General features: G+C 40.7%; 1 protein-coding gene across 1 annotated transcript; it reads left to right on the top strand.

The window, feature by feature from the left end:
• The first annotated feature begins 3137 nt into the window (after window positions 1-3137).
• Window positions 3138-5842, top strand: tmem160 (transmembrane protein 160). Its single transcript, XM_070906519.1, has 4 exons — window positions 3138-3356; window positions 3580-3604; window positions 4499-4591; window positions 5397-5842. The coding sequence occupies exons 1-4, from the start codon at window positions 3138-3140 to the stop codon at window positions 5726-5728; spliced, it is 669 nt and encodes a 222-aa protein (XP_070762620.1). The 3' UTR covers window positions 5729-5842.
• The last annotated feature ends 5898 nt before the right edge of the window (window positions 5843-11740 follow it).

The following is an 11740-nucleotide window of genomic DNA, read 5'->3' as shown; positions in this document are numbered from 1 at the left end:
AGCTCTGCACGTATACACATCTCCTCCTCCTCCTCCTCCTCCTCCTCCTCCTCCTCCTCTCTATCCCTCTCTGTCTATCTGTCCCTCTCTCTCTTTCCTTTTTTCTGTTGACGCCACAGGAATCAAGCGGAGAGGATAACAAAGGGTTAACAGACAGTTGAGGCCTATAAGCAGATTCGCTTACTTTGTCTTTAGCTGAGCTGTCTGACTTTTGAAAATACAGCTTAAAAACATTCAACAATTGTGGTCTAAATGTTTTATTCACGAAACTATTATTGTAAACAAAATATTTGGATCCTCAACTTAAATTGTGTGTGTGTTTTTACTGTTTTATGATGTTATCCTGTGTGTGTGTGGGTGTGTGTGGGTGTGTGTGTGTGTATGTGTGTGTGTGCGTGTGTGTCAAAAGTCTGCACATTCAGGTTATGTGCTATAAGTAGACCATTACAAATGTATGGACGTTTGTCCATTTAACATATGATACCAAGATTAAGAATGAAATCGCTGCTGCTGGATGCATGACAACGCAAATAAGAAATATCATGCCAGTCAGATGACCATTTTAAAAATAAGCCGCAGCACTTGGGTGTCATGGATAATTTGTTTTTTATTTATTTAAGAAGAAGTGGGATGGGGAAAGCAGCAGTGTGTTTGTGTGTTAAAGCGAAAAGAAGAAAGGATGATAATGGGAGAGCATCAATAATTGAGTTGATCTCAAAGAGACAGATTTTCAAAACACAAAAAGGTGAGATTGGAAAAGGTGAGTTGGGAATTTGATTGATAAACGCTCCGCAGACAGTTTCTATCCAGTATTATCACCATATCACCATGCCCCCCTTTTGTTTGAACAAAATAATCAATAAAATCCCACAAAAAACACCACCATGCTGATGAAATCCAGTCATCCAGGCAAGAGAAAGGCAGGAGGAAGGGTTTGTTGAGTAAAACTGAGGAAATGAGAGCAAAGGGAAAAGAAAGTGAGTGACTGAGAGTGATACGGGTTAGTGAAGTGGTAAGACGGGGGAATTTAAGGATCAACTGTGCCGCTAACCTTCCTTAAAATAGCTCACAGAGATATAGAGGAAGTCTTCTGTCTGCAGTTAAAATGCATAAACTGTTCTGTCCACACTGCTGTTTATTAAAGCATCAAAAGCAACCATGAAATACATCAAATCATCATTAGTATCAACAGGATCTTATAAAAGAGTCGGTAAAACAGGTAAAATGCCAAAGGACACCGATTCAGAATGTGGTTTGAGTCTGTAATGTTTATAACCTCTTTAAGATGTGATTCCACCATCTGTTTGTAGGTGCATTACATTTGTACTTATGCTAATATCTGTTTGTTCATCAATCCACATGTTAAAATATCCACCTGTTTTATTGGTGACATTCAAAACATTGTGCCTAAACACACCGAACAAAGTCATGTTATAGGTATCTGGAATGTTTTTATCTTTTTGGATGCGTGTAGATACACTCCCATGGGTGCACGAGAACGCAGGATAACATGCTTGTGTTTAAGATAAACACACTGTTTAGGACACAGGTTGAACCATAGACGGTATAAAAGAGGGTTGAAGCTACACTGCCACATGTGCACAGTAAACATTCCCCACCTCCCTTCACAGAGACACACACATATACCCTTTACATTATCAGGAAATATCGTTTGTCCTGGACAGCATCCTGTTAAGCCTGGACCACACCCAGTAAACCTGTGTGTGTGTGTGTGTGTGTGTGTGTGTGTGTGTGTGTGTGTGTGTGTGTGTGCGTATGTATGTGTGCAGACAAACTTCAGTCTCCCATTGTGTTGGGGACAGTAGCGTGAGAGCGACCAGAGGGTCAGCTGCGCATCACATCAAAGATTTGGCTGTCTGTAAAAGACCCCACTGTCAACACACACACACACACACACACAAAAATACAAACTCCCCTCTGAGACCCCCGTGCAGCTCTCTGTGCTCCTCACACTAAACAATCAGGTATGACAGGCGTGGTCTTTCTGCATCCCAGCGGGCCGAAAAAGACAAAAGACCCTCAGGAAGAGGCCGTCCACTCATCCTCACTGAGGACGCAGATCTCAAACACACACACACACACACACACACACATCCACACAGGTTCACTGGGTATGAACACGGGGTTATACAGTATCAGTGTTTGTGCTTATTTGACATGATTTGCAAAGAAAAGGAGGAGGATAATAGATGTGAAAAGCTGAATCTCGCTGAAGCTTGATGGCCTTCCAAAACTCAGTGATTAAAGTTATGTTTTGTATTTCCTTAGTCTGGTAGACATGAACAAAGCCCATTTAATGAATCTAATTTCATTTGCCCATTGTTGCAGCTGGAAGGATCAATGTCCTTAAATCTCTCTGTTCTCTCATGATTTTTCAAATGTGTCTAAAGTCCCTAAGAAAAATGTGTCAAAGAAACTTTAAATTAAAAAAAGATTAATAACATATTGTAGTACCTACCTTTTTGAAAGTGTCCTCTCTATGACTAGACCATTTAAAGATGAAATCAGATGTGCATGTGCTCCATTTTATTATTTGTTTGACTTTATTCTTATTTTTAAGCCTTGCCAATCCCTTGTCAATGTTTACTATATATATATATATATATATATATATATATATATATATATATATATATATATATATATATATATATAGTTTATGTTGAAGTTGAAGGTATTTTATTTCCTTGTTTTCTGTCTGTAATGCACTGTTTGAAAGTTGCACTAATATAAATAAATAACTGTGAACATGTCAGAAACGATAGCCTTGTACTCTGGCGCCCTCATGTGGCGTAGATATGGTATTGCATGTCATTTTACTTGCTTCAGTGGGCAAATGTCAATATAAGCAAACGCACATGACAAAAAAAGAAAGAAAAATCAGCCGTGGTTTAAAATAATCTTAATTAGACTGTTCTATAATTCCGCTGTGTTTATTTCTCGTCAGTCGCATGATGGCGCTGTATTAATCCCGTTTACCTTCTCGCAGTATCTGCTTCACGGGAGACTCTTCCGGGTTGTCGTTGACCAGGTGAGAGTTCACAGGGCATGCAGAGGTCGTGTTGTGCTTGTGCTTTAGTTGTTGTTTTTTGTAGCTAGCCGGGACTAGTGATGTGATGGCTTTCCTGAGTTTGTTCATAAGAAGGCAGCTGCCGCCGGCCGTGTGTCACTTCGCCCGGACAGTGAAGCTGCTCCGGCCTCCCGGTGGCGGAGCCCCGCTGAGGAGGCTGCACGGCTCGACCCGGCTGCGGCTCGTGGAGAAGGGACCGTGGGGGAAGAGCCGGGGGCCGGAGCAGCAGTACCAGGTCACAGACCTCGACAAGGCGGACGCTTTGGTAGGTTCAGTCCGGGAGGAAAATGCTGTATATTCACATCATGGAGTGCGCCAGCTGCCTTTGCTTTTATTTCTCCTTAACTCTTGAGATAAATAACTACAGAGTTTGTCTCACTATCATTGTAAATCCACTATATACACGATGTTTTCTATAAGAAAACTTAAGATACTGACTAAATTAGAGGTTGATGTTCCTAATACCGTTCTTCTCTATTTTTTTGCAGATGCTGAGAAAGTCCCACGAGACAGGTAACCAGACTCAAGTCATGCAGGAAATGTAACTTTTGTGTTTTATTAAACCCCCAATCTCCTGAGGTGATATACACCTTCAAGAGTAACCTCTTCTGTTGTCTTTCTGGACACATCCCAGTTGGTGGTGACACATGTTCTGCCTGTGACAGCAGGTGCTTGATTTGACATCATTATTTGGGTGCAGCCCAGAGATTGAGCTCTTCCTGAAGCTTTTAAGTAGGTGTCTGTATTGAGTTAGGCATTTAGTTCAGACCAATAAAAAAAACAGGTCGTACTTTATAAGAAACCAATAGGAAGGAACAGGGCTGTGTGATGTGGTTGAAATCAATTTCACAAAATGAAACTGCAGATTATCCAATGTTGATATAAATATTAAACTGATTGCACTGATGTTGTTTGCAATGATCTGAGTTCCACTTCTGTGTGTTTCGTTGCACACATGTAAAACATAAATAACACGACTAATTTGATCACGTCATCACATTACAATTGCACTGAAAGTCCATTAACGGTAATATTGATTTATATTGGTAATATTTATTGCCCAGCCCTGGTGAGTACAAAGGTCAGGAGGGGGCCAAAACTATAAAATACCCAGAAAGATCTTGCTGCACACCTACAAAAACAAATCTATCAACACAACAAACGAATCTATCACACCTTTCTTTATCTATCAACATCTGAAAGCTCCTCCACGTCGTCTGTGCTGTGCATTGTGGATCAACAGCATACTGTCACTTTTCTAGTGTGAACACACCATTTACTCCAAACCTGCCTAGAAATAGAATGAAGTACGGATATCGTTTGCATGTAAACAGTGTGATTGCTTCTGGTCGCTGCACAGTTTTCTGGTCAGTTTGTAACGTGTCGGCTGTTTGACTGTTTTTGCAGGATTCCTCTCGTGGTTCAGGAACGGGATGCTGGCGACTGGGATCGGAGTGATCGCATTTGTGCAGAGTGAAGTGGGACGAGAAGCAGGATATGGTAGGTGCTCCAGCACTCTGTGCTGTGTACAGTAGAGCTGCACACCAGCTCACCTGTAGCTTAAGCTCTATGGTGGAGTAATAACAAACAGTAGCTTGTTATTCAGGTTAAGTAACAAATGGTTGCTGTCGTCCTAAATTCTTTAAAACTATTGGATTTCAGAAAAATAAAATAAGGCTGTGAATGCTTTCGAAAATCAATGAATGTCCATGAAATAACAAGATTTGTTTTTTCAACTGTAGCATCCAAATGCGTCAATATACCTCAGATATTTTTGTCCTAAAATCAATGCCTTTCTTAGAGAACCTTGATTTTATTTTTTGAAGTTTTAAAATGAATAATTTCACAAGGATCCCTGCAATTGACTTGAGTGAGCAAATAAGGAGCCGAGATCCTTGAGATGTAGTTGTAACCGATGTCATGGTTACCTGAAATGCCTTTTTTGAGTGTTACATTTTTTATTAAGTCATTAAAATTGAGTTTGATGCACATTAATGTGTGAGAAACAAAACTTACCAGCCATGGTGCTAAATTAAGTCATGAAGTTGACATTATTTATGTCAGAATAAAAGCATGTTATTTCTTACATTGACGATCAATCATGGGCACACCAGAAGAGATGAGGGCTCATACACTTGTATTCTGTTTAAATCATTTTGTAGACTCGGAAATATTCTGTTTTATCTTTTACTTTCACTCAAACAGTTAAGAGAACATGCAGACCCAACCTGCCGACCACTAATTACAGTGAGCTATGACGAATTGGGTCTCTACAATAATACCATGTCAATCTGTTTTTCCTCAGCCTTCTTTATCCTGGGAGGTGTGTGCGTGTCGTTTGGCGGTGCCTCGTACATTGGCAGCCTCTTTGCCTTTCGGAGGATGATGCTGCTGTCTGTGCCGGCGCTGCTGCTCCAAAGCGCCGTGGTGGGCAGCGTCGCCCTCTTCTGGCTCTGCGCGGTATCCCTCTATATCGGCCGCCTGGAGGTGGAGATCATCCACGAGGACGAGGAGGGAGAGGATGAGGAAGAGTGCCGGGAGTGCCGGGAGAGGCGCGAACACCGGGGCTACCGTGGCTCCCATGACAGCAGACACCATGACAGTGAGGACAATGACGGCAAGGGGCCGAACAAGTAGACACGTCGGATGGAGAGTGGAGAGGGTGTGTGTGCTGCTTTGATTCAGGGTTTCTCCTCATTTGTGTGTGTGTGTGTGTGTGTGTGTGTGTGTGTGTGTGTGTGTGTGTGTGTGTGTGTGTGTGTGTGTGTGTGTGTGTGTGTTTATGATGATGAAGATTATTGTTAAGGTGAAGAAAGACTTTTAGACCTTTTGGAAAACTGGTCAGAAAATTCTGACATTTTGGTAGTTTGACTACATTCACTTCTGGTGAATAAATCTGCTTTTCTTTTTTGTAAGATTTCTTATTATCAGATACATTCAAAGCTGCTTCACTTACATTATCAATCTGTCTGAAAATTATATTGCTTTTTTTTTTTTAATTATAATTATTATTTACCTCCTCACATTCACAGGCCCACCACAAAGAGAACCATCATACATTTCAGTTCAGTTTTACTTTTCACTGCACTGTATGCAGTCATTTTTAGGCCATTTCATTCACGATTAACTGTGATTGACTACTTGAAGTTTTCATTAAAGTCTTGAAATAAAAGAAGCTGGTTGTGATATGCTGTGAGATCTAGACAGAATCTAGGTACTATGTGCGTGTTTCAGGTCTTTTTTTATTGCAAATAAATGAGGGCTTACAATATATTTTTACAGAGGTTTAAGTTACCCTGTGAAGTTAATTTTTAATTTTCTTTTGTAAGGACAATAGCACTTTTGTCAGGTTTTGTTTGTCATTAACTCTAGACTTTCGGAAACAATATTTTTCACAGCTTTCTCTGTTTTGCTCTGTGTTGTTGATATACACGTACAGTACCTAAATGTAAACCATATTTACTATTGTACCTTTTTGAGTGAATTTCACACCATCTGGTGATCACTATAATTGCTGTCTTAATGGGTGTAAAGAATAGTTCATAGTATGGAAACTGAGATGATATTGAGTGTGTGGAAATGAGGTTCACTATTGTTTACTTTTGTTTGTGTGTGCACCACTTTCAGTGCACCCTACTACACATACAGTAATAAAGCGAGAAGAAATCTGCTGAAACAGAGTTAAAATTTCAGTGTGTTTTTTTTTGTTTGTTTTTTTACTTTCACATATTACATTTAAATAGACGAGTGGTCCCGAAACGATTCATGACCCGTCCAAGAAGTCACCAGATAAATGTGAGGGTTATCAGCAGAATAAAGGAACAGTTCTGCCCCACAAAATGATATATTATATATCTATAACTTTTCTCTAATATTATATATATATATATAAAACCACTTAAATAGACAAATACTGTTTTTTGGTAATTACATTAAATCCAAATTTAACAGGGACCACTAAAGCACAACTGAGGTGAGTCCTGATCTTAATTATTTGCTTACATGGTGCATATTCCTAAATAAATGAAATTACCACAAATTAACTGACACACAAAACCAGGGGCCATGTAGTATTCTTCCATTCTTTCTTGATCTCTGAGCACGTAAAGAAACTGCTGTTTGTAGCGAGCTGTGCGCACCGTGCATGATGGGAGCTTTGAGGTGAAAGAGAACGTACATAATGGACAGAAAGGCACCCCCTCCGGCCATGGAGACACCAAGAGATGGTTGTCCAAAGGTAGTCTACAGTCAGTCAAAAAATAGTGGAATTGGCCTATAAAATACTCACCACATGCACATGTTTAAATAAAGGAATGTCAACTCCCCCAAGTTTGAGGAAACTGATAAATTCCCAGAAGAAGTACAGAGGACGTGACCTCAGTGTCCTCACTTAGCTATTTGAAAGCAGCCGTACGGAGAACGCACACTCCATAATTAAATACCTGCATGCACACCTTCAAAAGCCGCCAATTATCAGCACAAACACAGACCTCTACCTGTAACCCAGTGCCTCATAAGAAGTTGTCATATTTTTTTGGATTATGCAAACAAGGTCCAATTGAATGTGTAAGTGCTGTCAGAGTCAGTAGTAACTCTCCCTACAGTCGGAGTCAAAAGATGTACAAACTGTCCACACACACGCTGTACATGCATAATTTTTATAATGAGCTGCTCATCTGCGAGCATGTATGAATATATGAACTGAACTGAGCAGCATGTGGTTGTGTGTGTGTGTGTGTGTGTGGGAGTGTTGGTGATGGGGGGGGGGGCTTTGTCTGTGATAACTATCACTGACTGGGTTAGGGCGAAGGTCTGTGATATCTCCCGGCCATCGACACACAGTGTTGCTGTTGAGACTCACCTCAGAGTCACCCTCTCTTCCTCTCTTCCTCCCCTCCTCTCCTCCTCTCCTCCTCTCCTCCTTCCCTCTCACTCTCCTCTCCTCCCACCTCTCCTTCGATGATTCCCAGGGCGTCTCAGTGCAGTTGTGTTTCACATGCAGGGTGTGTCGAGATGGCTGCTGCAGTGTGACCAGCACCCCACCTCCTCCCCTCGAGCCCCCCTCCACCCTCCTCTACTCTCTCCCTTCAGATCCTCTTCCACCCTTTCGCCCTCCAGTCCTTTCTTTCTGGACTCCTCCTCACGTTCGCTTCTCCTCCCCTCCCTCCTAGCCTCTCCTCTCCTCCGCGGCTGCATCTGACTGCACAGGTCTGTTTGGCATGCAGGAGGCTCCTGAGGCCTGGCGCGTCTAAAGGGCAGGGCGCCCAGAGGCAGGAGACGCGCCCTCACTGACAAACACCATCTACCCCGGACCCAGAACAACTACGGAAACCACAACACCAGCCGCAGCTCCAAGTACAGGTCTAGACACATGCAACTCCAAACCTGAGCTGCACATCTACGCTCCTCCGCTTATTTTGAGTGCAGATTGCTCATCTGCTCTCAGGTGTTAAATGCCATGCGTATGGATCAAAGGATCTGCCTTGAGAAGTGCATTAAGAATGGACTGGCCTTCTCCCGGATGAGGGGAGCAAGAGGAGATTGTTGGAAAACAATGACAAAGATGAAAATAGTAGAGGTGGCGGTGGAGGGATGGAGGAAAGAGAGTTGTGGAGGTGCAGTGAGCCCATGTCAGGTGAAAGCTGTCTGGGTGTCTCCCTCCATTGCTCACTCTATTATTCCTCCCCATATTTTTACTCTTTCAAATGCATTTACATGTGCTAAGGTATTTCCCTCGGGAGCACGACTCCAATTCAGGGGGTAAGATAAGCCATCAAAGTCAGTGACAGAGAGGGCATGTGGGTGACTCAATGACAGGCTGAGTAGAAGACAGTCAGGAGAGCTGCCATGATTTGCGCACACACACACACACACACACACACACACACACACACACACACACACACACACACATGCACATCAACATAAACAGTGCACAATGACTTCGACTATACAAGCCGCACCTTTGCTTCTCTATATTAAGACTGTTCACAGAAAAGAAGATATAAAGAATAAAGCAGAGGTTATTGTGCAGCTCCGTTCACACACACACACACACACACACACTTATACAGTACATACGGTTTTGCACGTACAATGGCATTTTCTCCCCAACAACTGCTCTTGTTTAGTATGCGCTTCCTTTGGTCTTGAGGAGGAATGATCCTCACTCTAATGAACTGGGGCCTGCCACTTGAATGTAAAACAGGATTTAACCCGTCTTCAATGTCAGAGCCCCTCCCTGGGGCTGCTTCAGACAACACACACACACACACACACACATTCGCAAATTCATGGAGATGCACACACACACACACATACACACACACACACACATTCGCAAATTCATGGAGATGCACACACACACACACAAGCAAACCACCAATGTACACACACACACACACACACACACACAGACGGTGATGCATGCCCGCATATAGTCTCTCATAAGTGAGACACTCTCCATGTTCTCTCTGTGCTCACAGACAAATTCAAGTCTTTGCTTGTCCTGCTTTGCGCCAGGGTCGCGCTCACCTGCTTTTTTTTAATTGAGGATCAATATTATTGTGTTTTATTATATTTTGTGAACTCCAAGATATATGCAAGATCACCGGCTTTGTTCATGACACATAATTTGCAGCAGCGCAGACATCTTTTATATATATATCCTACCACTGATTTGTCCCTTGTGTTTGTTATTCTTGGCTGTGTGTCGTTTGAATTTAAGTTAGGCTCGCACATATAGTGAAAGACTATACATAAACGTCTGTTATATGCCTGAAATATTGATGTTTCGTGAAGGAGAACAAAAGTAACGTATGCAAATGTAGCGTAGAACAAACTTGTTTACCTTAATGATCTATTTGAGTCACATATGAAACCTTATTCAACTACGTAAAACAGAAATTCAATCATGCCATTCCATATATCTTAATTGTTGAATTTATGTGCTGCACGAAAGCAAGAAAGAAACAACAAAGCCTTGAGTTGTGCTCCTCTACTGGAATATTTTATTGTTATCGTCATCTGTATCACTGTTTCTTTTTACATTTGTTCATTTTATTTGATGAGCGGGTGGAGTATTCACAAAGATGGGAGGATAAACGTTAGCTTCACAGTGATGGGCAAGGGGTTAGCTATTTAATTCAACCAAAAAAACAAAACAAAACATACACACTTGTACAAGCGAGCGCACACGCACACAATCATACACACACATTATACCGTCAAACACCCGAGAATATGCGCGCTCACACGTGTTTGTATGTGACAGCTACAGTATGGGTGTGTAGTGCAACGATTAGAAATGTTTTTTTTTTTTTTTTTTTTTTTTCTGTCAGACATCAGAACATCAGTAACTGAGCCCTCAGATCACACAGTCAACCATAATCTCAATCTGGAAGCAAAACAAAAACAGCGCACATACAGTGACGGGCATTGTGGCATCATTTTGAAGACTTGGTTTTCAACAGATTATATGACTTTAGATGTATTTTGATCACGATAGATCAATTTAAAGGACTTTAAGTGCTAGAGAATTATCTGATGTTTCTTTCTGAGTGTTTACATCATTTATTATTATCAAAATAATATGTGCTTGGCTGTATTGATACCAACGTTTTGTCAAAAAGGGTCCCATTTTTAAATGTTAAATATTACATTTTGGAATGAAGATTCTCAGTTGTTTGAGTATCTTTTCAACAACCAACAAATTGTTTGTGACAAAATGGGAGATGAAATATTCTGAGCACTAATATCATTTTCTTTTCATATAAAAATTGTTTTGTAATTGTTTTTGTTTTTTTCAGACCTGAGAGGAAATCCAACCAATCAGTGTGAAACGGACATTTAAAGAGTTTTATATTTCCACTTTTTGATTTAAAACTTTATTTCCAGTTGACTGAATTGAACTGACACCAAAGAATAAATGGTTGTTTTTATTGACCTTTAATGGTCGCCTTTTAATGACCGCGTATGGTCTGTTTACTTATCTGCCTTTTTAAATGACCAGTCATCCCCTCCACTACACTGTGGTCAGGCTATGATATTAGTGACCTCTCTTGCATTGTTTTCTGTTTTAACAGGATCACACAGCGAGTGTTAAGTGATGAAGTGCTTTGAGTTCACACCAGAACAAATTTCAGTAAGTGCTCAGAAAAAACACAGAGGTTTAAATGATAACAAACACTTCTGCCCAGCACCATTTCTCCTCCTAAAAACATTTTCAGAAATATCTTTTTTAGAGAACAATTAAAAAAAAACATATTTAGATGATATTGTACATTCAATAAAACAATATTATTTTGTCTGTCTAGACACATTTTTCACACCATCCTTCCATCTGTTTTATCTGGTGAAAAAAAAATCAGAAATCAATAAAAACCTTAAAAAAAACAAAAAAACAAACAAGAATATGGCTTTCATACACAAACACAACTGCAGCTTCATACACAATATACTATAATTAATTCTTATTAAACAAATGACCTTCCTATGATCAAACAACAGAAATAGCGTCCTGTCTGCATTGCATTTCCTTCCCTTATACATAATGGAATGTCTGGGACTACATTATTCATATTTTTGTCCCAACAGTGTGCTTTAAGTATGGCTGACTGATGAATACTTGGACCTTTTTTTTTTATTATT

This window comes from Enoplosus armatus, chromosome 5 (assembly GCF_043641665.1).
Source record: "Enoplosus armatus isolate fEnoArm2 chromosome 5, fEnoArm2.hap1, whole genome shotgun sequence".
In the NCBI taxonomy this organism is placed as follows: Eukaryota; Metazoa; Chordata; class Actinopteri; order Centrarchiformes; family Enoplosidae; genus Enoplosus; species Enoplosus armatus.
This window is presented reverse-complemented; position numbering and strand designations above follow the sequence as displayed.

Coding starts and splice junctions, on each gene's coding strand:
- tmem160 (XM_070906519.1), top strand. CDS start 3,138: ATGGCTTTCCTGAGTTTGTTCATAAGAAGGCAGCTGCCGCCGGCCGTG. Junction 3,357..3,579: donor TCGACAAGGCGGACGCTTTG/GTAGGTTCAGTC, acceptor ATTTTTTTGCAG/ATGCTGAGAAAGTCCCACGA. Junction 4,592..5,396: donor GGGACGAGAAGCAGGATATG/GTAGGTGCTCCA, acceptor GTTTTTCCTCAG/CCTTCTTTATCCTGGGAGGT.